A 17,135-nucleotide genomic window follows, 5' to 3' on the forward strand; every position below is an offset into this window, starting at 1 on the left:
GGGACCAGATCTGCCCTTTGTGAATTTGGCAAGGGGCAGATTTTCCCGGAAGGCTGGGCCCGTAACCTTGTCACCATCATTCAGGCTGAAATGCTCCTTCTCTGGGACTTACTTTCTGGCTGACTCATATGTGGGTATTTTTGATCCCACCCCTTTGGCCTCACTCACCACAAAACTATGCCCGTCCCTTTGCAAAAAAAAATAAAAAATTCTTGAGCATTGACTTTGGCCCTTGGGCTGAAAGAGGTTTCCCGCCCTTCCTGTCATGGATCGTGCAGTGTCGGTTTTATTTGGAGGGTGCCGGTAGCCATACGGAGCGATCTCTTGGGTCTCAGGACCAATCCTGATGTAAGGAGCAGGGTCAGTTATTAGCACGGCTGGTTCAGCTATGCTAATCCTTTGTTTTGTTTCATTCCATTATCTGATTGCCCATATGAAGCAAGAGAGAATATCTCTCCTACTCTCCTCATCCCAGTTTTATCTGGGTTCTGAATTCTCTAGCTATGGCTCTACACCCTTTCAGTAAAAGTGACACTTAGTAAGTCCAGGGTTACAGCCAGTCTGCATTTAATGGCCACACGGATAGTCAGGCGTTGATGATATTCTGATTTCCGCTAGAAAAGGCAAACCATTGCCCCATGAATCATTCTTTTAATTCGCCTGTGACTTTGTTAGGGATTAGAGGTTGGAAGGCTGAGGGTCAAATTACACGTTGAGTGAAATGCCACAGTATTCTTGCTGCATCATATTTTCCCTGCAGACATGTGGTTCCTTCAAAGCTCCATGTCAAACTAATCAGACTTTGAAACAAAGCCTGGGTTTACATTCCATTGACGTGTCACAAAACAAAGCAAGATGGTTTGCAACCAAACTCATGCTATGATAAACAGAGTTTGCTTACATTTTAAGACAGCTCTGCTCCTAATGACATGCTAACCGCCTCATCCAGTTTGACCCTCAGCTGTTCAAAGCAGTGTTATCAGCATCACTGATTTCAAGAGAGAATGGATGAAACACTGATTGAGGGAATGTGTTAATGGGAAACTTGTCTTCTCCTCACCACCTTTTTCTGCAGATATCCCAGTTATCAGTCGATGACTTGAACAGCAGCATGTTTGTTTCACAAATGTAGAAGCAAGCAACGGAACTGTGAGTTTATTTATTGATTTATATTCTATAAACATTCACTTATCACTTTTCCTTCCCCGAGGTAGTTTACAACACCGTGTATTAAAGCCGATGAAATACATTAATTACAGTAGTACCCTGCTTAGGGCTCCGGATACTTTCGAAGAAAATGGGGCGCTCACTGACTCAGAACTAACTGGAGTAATCTTAACAAATCCACATGGAGAGGATAAATCAGACTCCAGATCTCTTGGGAGCCCAGTCTGGTTCTTTCAGATAGACAAGGCTCTGGTTTAGGACTACCAAATGACCAATGCGCTGTAGTGAATTAGCGCTACATAGAGTGGCTCTTATGTGAGGTATCACTCTACAGTGAAGTCAAGCAATAAAACCAAAGAAGTAATAAATAAAACAATAGAATCACAGAATAATTGCACTGGTCTACCCCTTGCTTGGGATTTGGTGGTGCTGTGGGTTTAACCACAGGAGCCTCTGTGCTGCAAGGTCAGAAGACCAGCCGTCGTAAGATCGAATCCATGCGACAGAGGGAGTTCCCGTCCCTTGTCCCAGCTCCTGCCAACCTAGCCATTCGAAAGCATGTAAAAATGCGAATCGATAAATAGGGACCACCTCAGTGGGAAGGTAACAGCGTTCCGTGTCTAGTCGCGTTGGCCACGTGACCATGGAAACTGTTTATGGACAAATGCTGGCTCTATGGCTTGGAGACGGGGATGAGCACCGTGCCCTAGAGTCAAGCATGACTGGACTAAATGTCAAGGGGAACCTTTACCTTACCCCTTACTTGAAAGTTTGTTAAAATTACTAGGCAAGTTACAGACTAGGCTGGAAAGGAGCAAAATGGCTGGACGCAGGAAGAAACCACAACTTGTAACCAAGGGCTCCCATCCTGTAGCCCCATGATCCCCAACCTTTTTAGCCTTGCAGACTGGCTGGGGGAGGCAGGGCACCCCCCTGCACTCGTGCGCGTGCACAAAGGGCGGCTCAGTGCTCGTGCAGGCATAGTCGCTCGCGTGCAGGCACAAATCGGTTGTGCAGGGGGGAGTACGTGCAGGGGGGAGGTCTCGCTCCGCGGCCCGATCCAGCTCAGGCCATGGACCGGCATTGGGCCACGAACTGGCGGTTGGGGACCTCTGTTGTAGCCATGGTGCACCAACCAACATCTTATGCGGGACTAAATTGGTACGATTCAGACCCGCTCTGTCTGTGCAGAACAGTCTCAGTATTCTTCCTGCTTCCGAGAGCCCCCGCTGTTCATTGCATCTCCAGTGAGGATTGTCAATGTAAAGGAGGCCACATAGAAAACCACATTTGTAGCCCAGCTTCAAATGCCCCGTTCAGAGGCTTAGATGCTGTCTTTTTAACTCTCTGGACATTTCCTTTGGAACTGCCCAGTGTTTTGCTGGCAAAGAGAGGGTGAACAGATTTCTAACTGTTCTGACATGAGATCACTTTAAAAACAGATTAGAGAAATTCATGGAGAAGACACAGACTTTTACTCAGTAGGCGTCGGTCATGGTTGTCACCAGTTAGAAGACACACATTGAATCAATGGATGTTGTCTTTCCAAATCCGAACTCTGGTTGGGAGGCCCAGCCCAAGGTTTCAAATGGTGTGTCAGGCTAGGACTGAGAAGACCTGGGTTCAAATTCATGGAAACTTAATGGGACATGTTTTACATGTCTTAAGAGCCCTGTTAGGATCGTCATGAGCCAAAAATGATATCAAGTTATCAGCAACATCGATGGGACAGGCAGTTGTATTTAAGGCATGGTTGTTGAGTTCTCTTTTTTTGACCCATTTCTCTTCCTTTCTCCTCACCGCCCCTCTCCAGCAAACCATGTTGAAATTCTGAATTTGAAATCACGGGACTTTTCTCTCTTGGTGGAAAGCTACAGCCGCGCTCACTGTATGTATACGGCCATCCTTTCCTCCTCTCCGAGATCTACAGTAAGCCTATTGCGGCTGACGTGTTAACCAAAAACTGATCCATGGGAATGTCGAAACAATTTTTTTTAAAAGCACTATAGAAAAACAATTAACAAAACAATGCTCTGTATACAAGACATAGAAGTAGAGGACTATACTAGTAGACTTTTATAACACCGTAACTTTAACACACTTTAAAGAAAAGCATTTTTTCCCCCCTGAGTACCATCAAGACAAAGTGCTTCGGCGCAACGGACTTCATTGACTTATTGTTCTCTTGTTAACGGATAAATGTTGGTCTGTTTTTCAAAGTGTTATCTTACTGTTTTGTTTACATCTTAGTCTATACTGATTTGTTTCAAAGGGGGGGAAAGAGAAAGAGCTGTATACCATTATCAAGCATATTCAACACCATTTGTTTTCATTATCATAATGTCTTACATTTTCTTATCTTATGGTTCTGTTGGGTTTCTCTTCTCTTCTTATTTTATTTTTTAAAAAAAAATATGACAAGCTAAGAATGTTATCGTGGGAAAAAGGAATGATGGTCTCGGGTGCTTTTTAAAACAACAACAACAACAACAAAGCAGGACATGAGAATGTTTAGATGTTTGCTGTCTTCTGTTTTAAGCCGTGCAGCTGCTTCTTTTTTTTTTCTTTGAAGCTTCCGTCGGGAATACTAGACTGCCTTCAAAAATGGAGTCTCTAAAGAACTTGTTGCAATTTATGGGAAAGGAGAGCCATTGAACCGGGAAGTTGTTTGGGGTGGGTGGGCGGGAGACGGGAAGAATGTGAAAGGGATCATAGAGAGATCAGGATCTCAAGGTTCAAGAGGATTTTAGTGAGTGTATCAGAGGGGAAAGGAGAGGGACCTGCCTTTTTACTGCAAACGGCGCACAATAATGTTGATGTTTTAACAATCTTGTTCTAAATACATTGCAGCCAGATTGGTTCAAAATCAGGTCTTCTTGCCCACAAGTCCTCTGCTAATTTGCAGACCCCCACCCCACCCTGTGAAAGATGTAGGAGTGGTGGAAGGGGGGGAGCGTTGGGGTTTTCATATGCGTGTGTGTTTAAATATAAGTGACCCATCCTCACCTCTGTTGTATAACCCAGGAAAGTAGCACCAAAGAGCAGCCACAGGTCCTCACGAGGGGGTTTTCCTTGTAAAAATAAAACAAAATAAAAACACAGGGATGAACAGAACAGGAGTTAAAAGGCACCCCAACAATTCCTCCCAAGGGCTCTTTCCTGGTCGCAAAACCATGTCGTGACATCCTGGTGGCAGAGGTGAGAAGCTCGGATCTGCATCCAATTCTGAGGGACTTTGATTGTGTGCCTACTCGGGAGCAGTCATTGATTTTTCATGGACTGAGGCAGATCAGTGGACGATGCTGCGTGTAACTGAGGATGAAGAAAAAGGACACCAGAGGATAACACTCAAACACAACTCCTTCTACACTCTGATAAAATTGCACTAAAAACTGAGAGTAAGACAGGAAGGGGGAATCTTTCTTGGCCATGACAGAGACAGTTTTTGGCTGCTCAGAGCTGGTTGTCGGTGGAACAGTCACTTCCACATCATCAGGATTCGTCGCATAAGATGGGAAGCAGTGGCCCAGAAAATGATCTGATTTAAGGCTGGTTACCTTAACTCCTTGCTCTCACTCCCATTCGCACCAGAAAATACAGAGAAGTTTAGTGTTTCCATCTAGAAATCCCAGATTGATGAGGGTTTCTCCAGAGAAGTAGAGTGGACCTGCTTTCCTGACCAGAAAGCCTGTTACAATGGAAAAAGACCGGGAAGCACTGAGATGTCTATAGCTTGTAGAAAGACTGTGGTAGAAGCTGACCAAGATGTTGGTGGATCAAGAATTAGATGTTGGCCTTCTTCTTGGCTTCTTATCCCTTGTTGTGAATATGAACTTGAACCACTGATGTCACACCTTCAGTCTACAAAACGGGGACCCGGCTCCATACCAAGAGTGCTTTTGTGAGAATGTTCTAAGCATCTGCCTAATGGAGTGCTTAGACTCCCCGTATTCTTATCCTCTCCTGCCGCCTTGCCCTGGTCTTGGAGAATTCGGTAAATTGCTGATGAAGATGGTTGGGCGCACCAACGACGTCTTCGGACAACTGGGCGTCGAGAGACTGAACAGGAGAGAAACAAATTTGTCGAACTGAGTAAGAATTCGCAGAAGAAATTCATGGAAATTTGCTAAACTCAAACTCTGAAGATCCTGTTTTAGAGTTGGCTGTTGAGAAGGTTTCGGCCCCCAGCCCAAAAACCCTGTGATGTTGTTCGAGTTTGTCCTCCTCGAATCGCCATCGGAACACCAAGGATTCGGACTTTGTCTGTGTTCCCATGATGAACTTCTGCCGGAAGCCCTGCCTGCTGAATTGTGTTGCAAGAATCACAGCTCTCCCTTCCTCTTGTAGACCCTCAAAAGGGCTCCAGAACACCCTGGAAGCAAGTTTTTGGCACCACAGAGGATGGGAGGTGGAAGAGAAGAAGTAACGCTGGATGCAGAAACACACTGTGATGGATCAAGGCTCCTGTTGGAAGAAATAACATCTCAATTAAGTAAAAAATGTGGAGATCAATTATTGAAGGAACAGAAATGCTTATTTTGGTGCTACTTTGCAGGGGCTGCACAGAGGATTTGGGGGAGGGAAATACAGTGGTGCCCCGCTTGATGATTACCCCGCTTCATGATGAAATAGCTGCACGATGAGGTTTTTGCAATCGCTATTGTGATCGCAAAACGATGATTGAATGGGGAAAATCCGCTTCAGGACGATCGGTTCCCTGCTTCGGGAACCGATTCTTCGCATTACGACGATCAAAAACAGCTGATCGTCGGGTTTTCAAAATGGCCGCCCACTGTTTTCCGGACCTATTTCCAGAAGACAGCGATCGAAAATGGCTTCCCCTATGGAGCATCTTCGCTGGACGAGCAGGTATTTCGCCCACTGGAATGCATTGAACCGGTTTTCAATGCATTTCAATTGTTTTTTTTTCTTTCACTTGATGACGATATCGCTTAACAGCAATTTTAATGGAATGGATTATCGTTGTCAAGCGAGGCACCACTGTACTTCTATTTATCCAGTCAAATTGCATTTTAAAATAGTTTTTTTTGGGGGGGAGTTGTTTTAACAGCTTTGAAATATTCCATGTAATTTTAAGTCAAGATCTGTGTCTGGCTTAAAGATAGAAAGGAGGAAGGAAAAAAAGAGGGAGGGAGGAGCACATATTTAAACCAGCCATACAACTGACCAGCCTGTTGTTCATCCCTTTCTGTTTCCCAGAACGTTGCAACATCATTAGTGGCAGTGGGCGGGGAGTGGATGTTCCTAATTCCTGGGTGAAAGTACCTGTATATTCAAACAAACAAACAAAAATATATATATATACTTCTTTTGTTGTGTTTTTGCACAATTCGTGGGAGTGCCTCTAAGAGAACATACCTGATCTCCACTAGTCAAAAACTGGGTGTGTGTTATGTGTTTGTGTCTACATAGACACATATACATAAATAAAAATATTTATGTATATGTGTTTCTTTGAGAGAGTGTGTGTGTGTGCGTGCGCATGCGCGCATGCGTGCATGGGCGTGCCTGCATTAGCCTTATGGTTTTAAAAGAGGGTGAGTGTCTTTTTTCAGTGCTGTGAATGGGATTTTGTGTGCTCTTGCCTCCTCGAGTGAACCCTCTCGTGTTTTGCGTTAAACAATGCTTAAAACCATGCGCGTAGAATGTAAGCCAAAGCTGTCTTTTCCAGTTTATGTCAGGCAGTTTTGAAAACACTGAGAAGAGAACCCTGGGGTGCCCCTCTTCTTTTGCAAAACCTAGGGACCACAGAGGGAGAGATGCTCAAACTGTGCCCCCCGAAACACATAAGCATTAACACAGCAACACAAAGAAACAGACCCACACCCACACAGAGAGATCTTAACAATATGGAGGGGTTCAATTCGTAAGTCTTTCAGGATAGATTTTTTAGAAGAGTGCCACACTCTCTGGGGGTTTGTCGTTTGTTGGTTTGTTTCTTAAATCTTGTCTTGGCAAATCTAGTGTTGGTTTGTAAGAGGAATGTCTGAAGGGGGGGGGGAAGCCAAGCTTGAAACCCCAGGATCATCACCAAATTTCAACCCAAAGGAATTGGAGAGGGGTGGGGTGTCTAAAAATGCCGTTGTAACGGTCGCGGTGCTTCACGCGTGTTGTGCAATGACTTCGTTGTTCAAGAAAGGACGAAAAAACAGTCGGCAGACTATAAAAACGGATCCTAAATAGGCACGTTCTATTTACACAAGTCACTGGAGGCTTGTGGTGACTCTAAATGAAATGCCAACTTTTATTGGACTCCAGAGATGTATGTAAAGTTTGTTCCAATCAGTATAATTGTAAGTTCCCCAAGTTTGACAAAACTATATATATATATATATATATACTTTTTAATTTATCAAAAGTTCTTTCTCTCTTGTGCACGTATGTGCTTTACATATATATATATATATATCTATATATATATCTATCTATATTTATCTCTCTAGATAGACAGGCAGATAGATATAGATACTGGTGTATGTGTGTCCGTTTCTTCTCAGCCTTATGCAAACAATATGCAAGAAATGCTGAAACTTGAGTAAAACGGGTCATTGCAGAGGGAGGAATGAAAAAAGCTGAGAGATTGTGTGTTTTTTTTTTGGGGGGGGAAGAAGGATTGTTAATTATTCCGTGAATTTTTTTTTTAAAAAAACCCTGCTCCTAACCTGTACTTAGACATTGAAAGAAGGGTTGCAAACGTTATGGATTCTTAAAATAGTTACTGTTTTTTTGTTGAAAATAGCAGTTTGTGATGGATTGGACATGATTCTTCATGATCAGTCATGTAACTTTTTAAAAAGTTTTAGGTGAAGGAGTGAGGTTCCTGTTAGCCCCACCTTGCCCCCCCACCCCGTGTTTCCTTTCCTGCTGACACGGACCACGTGCTGCGATTTTGAGTGTTCTCACATGTCATGCTGGCTGGCCATACCCTTAGGAAGGGACAGGATAACATCCTTAGTAATAAGACGGTTATGGGCCCTTGGCACAGAGTTTTCAGACCTTGCCTGACTCTTGAGAAAATAAATGCAGACGGGCAAAGATCTGAAGGTGTTCACCATAGTGAGTTTGGGATTTATTTATTTTTTTGTAGACTTGCCCAATGAATCATCAGATACACACTGTCCTCCCGCCTCATCCCATGTTGCCAATGATTGGGATTATGCTTTGAGAGAAAAAGTGGGAGGAGCCCAAGTCCTGTTTGAACCACAGTTTGGGAGATTGGGTAGTTCAGATGCCAATACAAATAGCGAATCCGCTCCGAGTTTTAGTCCGAACTACAAAGGAGACATTTCCCCCAAGCATCTGAACCTGTTTTTAAGAAGAGAGGCCAGCACCTTAGAGAGCTTCCGTAGAGCTCGGACTAAAACCTGGGGCAGACTCAGCGCCCCACTGACCTGGGAGCTACTAGTCTCCACGTACCGCCGTTTGATATGGTCGGAACTGCCCCATGACTCCACCCTGCAGCATCCTCAAGATTATAGTTTGGAGACAAATCTCTGCCAAAGAGCTCCCACAACATCCTCCCAAATGGCCGCCGGCAATTCTCAGTTCCCTACGGAACGACATATCCCGTGATTCTGCAGGACGGAGCCGTTACGGCAGCTGAAGAGATCTCAAACGGCTGTAAATATAGTAAGGTAGGCCCTGTAGCTGCCCCACATTTCCCAGAAAGCCCAAGCCAGCTTGTCTGCAGACCGCGCTGTCTGCGGTTTCCCGAGACCGGTAGTCCAATGATGTAAGGTTTCCGCATCCTCCCTTTGGGTCCATGCGCAGCTCACATACCAGCATGTCTCTCCAAAATGTCTGTGGATGTGCAGAAGCTGTGTTTGGTTTTTTTGGGGGGGGGGGGACTCGACAGTTCCCTGCTCTCTTCGGGAGTGGGCTCTTTGGATCCCTGATTCCCAACACAGACCTTTGTGTTGGATCTCAAGGCATGCTTACTCAGAAGTAAATCTCACTCTCTTCAATCAGGCTTGCACTGGCCGTTAGGTGTAGATCCCTAATCAGCTAGTTCTGTCCCAGTTAATTGTATTTTATTTTATTTTAAGGCCCTTTTAAATCTGTGCTACAGGAACGGAGTGACTTGCATTGAATGTTGTGGGTACCTCTGGGTTGGTAAGGAGGTAACGCTTGTCCCCTCCAGTGTATTCCCAGCAGTGCCCACTACCATACCATTAGTGGTTTTCTCTGTAGGACATTTTAGGACACACAAATGGGTTAAGAAACTGGATTTCCGCCCCCCCCCCCCTTTCGATCCCCGATTACCTTTCGCACGCACATTAATGGGGAAAACAGTGACATTTATGAGGAAAATCTTAATTTCTCCTTCCTCCTGAAAGAATTATACATTGCTAGTGATCTGAATTTTACCATGTGCCTGACGAAGGCTTAAGAATATATTGTATGTTAAAGACTGTAATAACTTTTTTAAAGAAACAAAGAACTATTCGTTAGTAGCCTAAGATACTTGTAAATAGAATTCAGAACACAAACACACACACACACACACAAACACACACACATTGTTACTAGGCTACAACAGGTTAATTCATGTTGCATTTTCCATTTCTTGTTAGTTTTAAAAGATTTTTTCACTTATACAGTATATATATATATATATGATATATATATCTTTAGTAACTAATGAATTTAATTTTTGAAGGAGAGTTAGAGAATGTTTAAGATTTTTAAATACATGTATTCAGCACATTTAGTTATCTTCTGAAACGACACTGAAGCGCATGTCAAGATATAGAGGAAAAAAAAAATACAGTCCATAACTCGTTTGTATAGTTTACAGTTTAAGAACGAAACAAAAACTACAAAAAAAAAATTAACTTTGTATGTAACTCCTACAATGATAGATTCATTGTTAACTAATTATATTAAGTTGTTGTTGCTATGGCAACAAAACTACAACATGGCTACCTTTGTATACATTATTTGTGAAATTTTCACATGTAAATTTTAAAAAAAGAGAGAGTAATGTGTAACAGTATGGGTTCGTTTAAGGTACAGTTGGATACTGTCGGAGAAAGAGATGACTGAATATTTTTAAAATCCCAAAGTCCCATGTGAACGCTGGATCTGTGTCTTCTATGTCACTTTTTCAGTCAAAAAGTTTACAACACATGGATTTAGCGTCAGGTTTTATAGCTTGTAGAGATTGTTGTGTGGGTCGGGTTATTCCACAGTATTTTTTTAAAAAACATTTTTTTTTAGCAAAACAACACAAAGAGTGCCAGCCGCAGGACCGTTTTGCCTCTGTTTTGTGGCTGTATCCTTACGGGGGACGAAACAAACACAACCCCATTCCAGATTTGGCAAGCAACGGGCACCTGTCTTCGGTTTCACAGGTGCTGAGCGAAAACAGAGTTTGGGACACTGAGCTGCAAAAATGGGGGTCGGGACAAAAGAGGCTGAATCCAGTTCTTAATCTCTGCTACCACTTCCAGTGGGACTTCGCTTGGTGTGGACGTCGGACATGTCCTGTTCATTTCACCAGGTGGACTGTTGCTGAGGCTAAGACTGGATTGAGCCCAGAGCGCTCCGTTGTGGCTTTCAACAACTGAGGCGTCGCCGTGACTCACCATGGCTCAAAAATTCGTACTGGTGGTTCCAGGCTTTTAATTTTTTTTTATTTATTTGGGTGTCTCCAGAGAATTCTGCAAGGAGAAACCCAAACACATCAAATTCCAGAATATCGCCATCCATGGGGGTCCCCTCCCCCAAAACCATTCATGGCTGTTAACGAATGCAAGGAATTAACCAAGATTCTCAACTGCTTGTTGTTATTTCCTTGTTTTGTTTCTTTACTGTTGTGGCTTTCAGCAGTGGGAAGCCTCCCACAGAGGCTATCCCAATAAGCAGATCTGGGATATCTGGCTATCGATATTTTTATTTATGTTTGCAAAAAAGAGAAAGGGAAGTAAAATGTACACACAAAGAAGAAGAAAAAAAATATTGTGGAATGACCCTGTAACAGTGTTGAGGATACCAATCAGCAGTTAAGCTGGTTCAGTTCGTGTACGAATGTGTGAGACACATCCTTTTGCACTTATGTACATAGTCCACGAAAGAAATCCTTGGAACTTATTTTGAATATATTAAAAAAAAAAGTCTGTAATAATACAAGGAAAAGTTTGTAAAAGAGATTACTTAAGGCTTTGAAAAGGAAGAGATTTTTTTGCTATAAAACTTATCTGAACGCATGATGTTGCTTTGCTATTGTACAAGCTTCGTAGTTTGCTAGATAGCTTAAATTCAGTAAACTGATACCGGGTCACCTGCAACCTGCAGCTCAGAAAGGAACAAAATAAATGATGGGAAACCAATCCTTAATTTTGAGAAAGTAAGGCCACGAGCAAAAGCTTTAGGGGCTGGTATTTTAAGAGAGGGACATGCTTTGTTGTGCATCTCAATGGGATAGAAGATGTTAAAGAAGAACCGTGTTCAGTCAAAACCAGAGGTGCGTGTCGTCCATCGTACCACTCAGAATATAGTGGACCCCGTTGGCCGAGCAAGTTTGGCCTGGTTAGTCCGTAGAATTGCAAGGATCTCCAGGTCGGGCTAGGGAAGAAGGCTCCTGATTGCAGTTCTGGGGAAACTTTGGCTGCCCAATTAAGAAAAATCCCGGGTTGTATTGACATGGTGGCTGCCTCGGGAGAAGGCAGCTTTCTAGGTTGCCAGCCACCTACTTCCAGTTTGGAAAAGGATGGGGTGTGTGTTTTTGTTTTTTTATTTTTTGGACTGCAACTGGATCCTACTGGTTGGGGGAAGTGAAGTGCAAAAAAGAGGAACTTTTCCAGCCTCATCCTGCCTACAAGCCCCTAGCAGTTCCTTCACCAACTGAAAGGAGCCATTCAAAAGGCCCTGGACAGATTTTACCTTCCTTCTTTAAACTTTCCTTCACCTCCTTTCCAACTTCTTGTATATAAATGCCTCTCCGTTTGGCTAGGCAAGGTCAAGACTTCTTCCTGCCTTAAATCCTGATGGTTTTGGCACTGAGTAGCCGCCATCTTGGTGGCCATTTTCCAAATCCCTCCCTCTATTCCCAGCTAACTTCTCTTTTTGGGTGAAAGATCCCTAGTTCAGGATGGGAAAGTAAAATTCTGGTGCTGGAGAAGGCACCTTTCCAGAAATCGGAGAAGTTACCATATTTTTTCTGTGTATAAGACTATACTTTTGTCTAAAATCTTTAGACTAAAAATTGAGGGTCATCTTATACACGGAAATAAGCTGAGAACAAAAACAAGTGGACGGGAAAGCAGGGATCAAAGCGATTCTGCAGTGCTTTTATCCCTTTCCCCCTACACTTGCTAAGCCCCACTTAGATTTCTTAATTTTGGATTAGAAAAGTGGGGGGTGTTTTATACATGGAGGCATCTTATACATGGAAAAATGTGGTACTTCCTTGGACTGGAACTCCCAATATTTTCCATGGGATTCTAGCAGATGGAGAAGGTGTGTCCTTCCAAGCTTTGTACATTAGACTTAGAAAGAATATAGTATAGTGTAGCCATTGTCCGGATAGCTCAGTGAGTTAGATAGCTGGCTATGGAGCTAGAGGCTGGGAGTTCAATTCCCCACTGCACCTCCTTGACAGGGGCTGAACTAGATAATCCATAGGGTCCTTTCCAGCTCTTCAGCTCTGAGATGATGAGGAAGAATTCCCCAGGTCTTAAGCTAATAAGGGAGAAGGTTAAACCCAAAATGGAAGGTTCGAGAGCCCCCCAGTGTCATGTTTTGTCACAGGATCCACCCAGAATAAGACCTACTGTGCAAACCATCTTCTGCCTTGTCACCCACATGGTTATGAACACCATTGCCAAATTTTATCCAGTTGCCATCAAAAGAATTTTGTTTTGCTCTGTTTTACAGACAACGTGGGCAAGACAAAGCATCCTACCAAATAGACCGACTTTTGCCACTCCCCCCCCCCAATCCTTGCCAGTGTGTGATGTGTGAGGACGAAATTGTTTCATACTGTTTTTTTAAGAAAACCATAACGTGGCAAGGCAGACCCAATTTGCTAGCTGTCTGTCGGTAGGTTTGGATGGTCCAAGAGAAGTCCAGCTGGCGTTTGTTGACCTCAGAATTTTCCCTGGGATCAGGAAGTAAAAGATAAGATGTCTTTCCTAGTAACCCTAGCATAATCTCTAAACTAAACATCAATGCATTCAAATTCTTAATGAGGTTTTTTAAAAAAGACTGTAAGGTGTGTGTTTGTGTGTTCTTTTTAAACAATCCCAATGTTTGGGGTTAAGTAAAATAATTTCCGTGGGATAGAACGACAACTTCCTGAAATGGAACCGGTGGGAACAACTAAGTTGGGTGTTCTAGAACGACATTCTAGGTGATGACAACACAGCATAGGTAATAAAGCTTTTGCTAGTGATCTTCCGCAACTATATTTTCTACAATCAGACAGGCACAACGCCTCTAAAAGGAGGCAGCCAAAAAACACTCAAAAAACAACAACAACAACCAGCCAGCCAAATCAGCCAACGATGCAATTAAAATGACAAAAAAAAGTGGTCTTTTCCAAACACACAACAGAGGGGAAATTACCTGACGTGGAATTTACAAGGTTCCAGATCTTTATTACTGTACACAGATGCTATTTGATAGTGGTGGAAGCCTAATGATTTTGTTGCCATGCGTCTTGTATCCCAGCAGCTGAAGGAAAGGCCTGACCGCTCAACTGGAGGATGGAGGCCGAGTTTTTTCTCTTCAAATTCACAACGGTTAAAGTCGCAACTTCCAAACTGAAGGTGCGGAAATAGGAGCCCAGAATTCTAACTTCATGGAATGAAGACAATGCAAAGCCCAGGTTCAGATTGTAATCTTGGGACCTATTTAATTAGGAGCAAGTGCCATTGAATTTAATGAGACATGACTTGTGAAGTAGACAGGTATAGGATTGTAGTGTTCCCTGTATTTCTTTTCTTTTTTAAGTTTGGCTTTCTTTTTCTTTTTACTCTAAGTTGGGTTTAGAAGAATATCCTTCTTCCCCTGAAATTTTTGGTTTTGCTACTGAATGACCTTCACGAATAGTAAGTTTTTCATTATATAAAAAGCCATATGTTTGGCCCAGGTTTCATGGAAGAGAAGTGAATTGTTCCCACCCTAAGCTGAAATGTATGGTTTGTGGGATCAGATTCAAATCTAAGTTCCTGAAGAGTGTTCCCATTAACTCATTTGAGGCCTGGTTAAGGTCTCTGGGGACGTTGGTGGCGCTGCGGTTAAACCGCAAGGTCGGAAGACCAGCCGTCGTGAGATCGAATCCAGGCGACGGAGGGAGCTCCCGTCGCTTGTCCCAGCTCCTGCCAACGTAGCCGTTCGAAAGCATGTAAAAATGTGAATAGATAAATAGGTACCACCTCGGTGGGAAGGCAACGGCGTTCTGTGTCTAGCCACGCTGGCCACGTGACCACAGAAACTGTCTACAGACAAAATGCTGGCTCTGCGGCTTGGAGACGGGGATGAGCACTGTGCCCTAGAGTCAGACATGACTGGACAAACTGTCAAGGGAGACCTTTACCTAAGGTCTCTGGCTGCAGAGCCAGAGGTTGGGAAGATCAAATCCCCCACTAGGCTTCCTTGATGGGAGATGGACTCCATGCTCCATAGGGTCCCTTCCAGCTCTGCTGTTCTAAGATTATAATTATTAAGATCATTGGAAACTGTGTAACCTAGGGAATTCAGCCATGTTTTCCTTTAACTAACATACATGCCTACAACAGGATCGAGAGCAGGATAACTTTAAAGAGGTGGATTTAATCTTTTAAATATACACCATAACAGTTTTCCATGACACATTGGCCATAATTTGTACATCCTTGGATCAGAGACTGGAAAAATTAATTCCTTAACATACAGCTGTCTGACTCTCCTTGCTACCAATATTTAGCAGTATCAATATTTGTCTTGTGTGAAAACTTGGGTTAAGAACTTGAAATCTAGCCAATTTTTTTTAACAGACACCTGCTGTTAAATGAAGGATTTCTTTTCCAGTAGCAAAATGGGAAATTTCAGGAGGAAATAAAATGAGATGTGTTTGCCAAAATGCTCACACGCTCACACTATTGGTTGAGTGATCCTCACGGCCACGTTTGCACAATTCAGGTGCACACGCCTCTGCGAAGCCGTTCAGCCAAAACACTCAAAACTCAACCAGCCAAACTAATCCGTGCCCCAACAGCTGAAATGATAAAAAGCAAGTGCTCTTTCCCAAACACACAATCAGGGGAAATTACCTGACGCAGAATTACAAGGCCCAAGATCTATTTAATTGCACGCCACTGCTGTTTGATTAAACCCGTTCCAGCTCTGGCACGGAGTTTATTCCCCATGGATTTCTGTGAGAAGCAAACTTATTTATACTGCTTAACATGAGGAGAATTGGCATGGACTTCAGTTTAAGCCCTCCCATCATAGAAATGAATGTGATTTACTTGTGGTCTAAAATTTTAGAACTCTGTAGGGTGTGGGGTCCGATGCACATCTGGATTGTGCCAGTCGTATTAGTTCTGGAGCGGTCACAAGCCATTCCTTCAGCTGCTATCAACAGGGTGTAAGCTTTGACTTTCTTCTTCTTTTTTCTTTTTTGCCACACTTATATTGCTGTAGTGCTTGTCTGTGCTTTTTAGGGACGTGCATAATGCGACTCATTTTACTATGTTACTTCTATATTGTTATTGTTTTATTTTTATTTTTTCCTGGCTCTTTTAATAAAGTGTATAAAATTCTCTCTTTATGTTTTTTTATGGACCCATATTGACACATTTAATAAATAGGAGTTTACTTTTTAAGTCTCTGGTTGGTGAGTTGCAAGCTTGATGTGGATCTTTGATTTGTCACAAGGGGGAAGGACGCCATGCGCTACCTCCGCGATGCGCAAGACGGGAATGGCAGGGATCGGGAAGAAGTCTTTGGTCATTCTGGCATCTACACATCGGCCTTGTTCAGGGGTCATCTGGGAATTACCAACATCTAATAAACCTGTAATTTAGAAAATAAAACTCAGCAACACACACGAACGTCACAATTTTGTGGGTGAAAATCAGTTCTCCTATGGATCTTCAGAGGCTACATATCAAGGGCCTTCCATGTTTTGCACGTAAAGCTGATTGAGTAATTCTGGGAGTATTTGTAAAAAAAAAAAAAAAAGTAACTTCCCAAGCTCTCCGGAATCAGAATGTCCTGCCAGGCGGCAGAGGGTTTGGGGGACAAACTGGTTCTCCATCTCTGGTGGCTGCCTTTGAGCAGGCAAACATGCTTTTATTCAAATATATTCTTGGCTTTGAGTGGACGTGCTCGTGGAACTAGGTTTTAAATGGTGGGTGCTGCTTATTTCATGTTTTATTCATGTATTTTTAATGCTGTAGTTCTACAGTGTAATGTTAGCTGAACTTCATAGCATTTCCAGGAGAAAATTGGAGTGCAAATTAAGCAAATGAATAGAAACAGGCAAGTGTGGCCGAGGGAAATTGTAGCCAATGTTCCTGCGATGCTCTTAATTCTGTTCTTTCTAAAAGGCAAAGTTGTCCTGTTTTGACCTTCACATAAAATTGGATTTCAGAGAGGCTGGTGGTTGATATAGGTTCATCACCCACTGGGGCGTTCTCTTGCTCGTTCACTGAATCCCGTTTTGAACTAACTCTGTTCAAATCAGGTTAATTGACTGACCTGTTGTATCAACCCACTTTTCATGATTCTTGATGAAAGGGACTCCTTCATCACCAGGCTGCAGATTAAATAGCAGGGGGAAACGAAATGCTACGTTCCACAGACAAGAACAGCACAAAATCATACATCCATGGACAAAGGGAATCATCAAAGAGATCCATTAACAACCCAGGTGAGAATCCTGTTCGCTTCCTCTGTTGTAAGCAGGTTCCCTTTTCCATGCTTGGTCTGACACTGGTTGTGCTATCGGGCACATGGGC

The 17,135-nt window shown here is 43.1% G+C and overlaps 1 protein-coding gene across 14 annotated transcripts in view; it reads left to right on the forward strand.

Moving 5' to 3' along the window:
- Window positions 1-15,998, forward strand: part of MBNL3 (muscleblind like splicing regulator 3) — an 87,220-nt gene extending 71,222 nt beyond the window's left edge. For all 14 annotated transcript variants that reach the window (XR_012081379.2, XR_012081380.2, XM_020795866.3 and 11 more), the window contains 2 exons: window positions 1,076-1,149; window positions 2,981-15,998. Coding sequence is in view for 12 of the 14 variants with exons in the window: in XM_020795866.3 (XP_020651525.2) it covers window positions 1,076-1,132 (57 nt within the window). In the remaining 2 variants the exon portion in view is untranslated. The remainder of the gene's footprint in view (window positions 1-1,075; window positions 1,150-2,980) is intronic.
- The last annotated feature ends 1,137 nt before the right edge of the window (window positions 15,999-17,135 follow it).

The sequence above is a fragment of the Pogona vitticeps genome, chromosome 11 (genome assembly GCF_051106095.1).
Source record: "Pogona vitticeps strain Pit_001003342236 chromosome 11, PviZW2.1, whole genome shotgun sequence".
Taxonomy (NCBI): domain Eukaryota; kingdom Metazoa; phylum Chordata; class Lepidosauria; order Squamata; family Agamidae; genus Pogona; species Pogona vitticeps.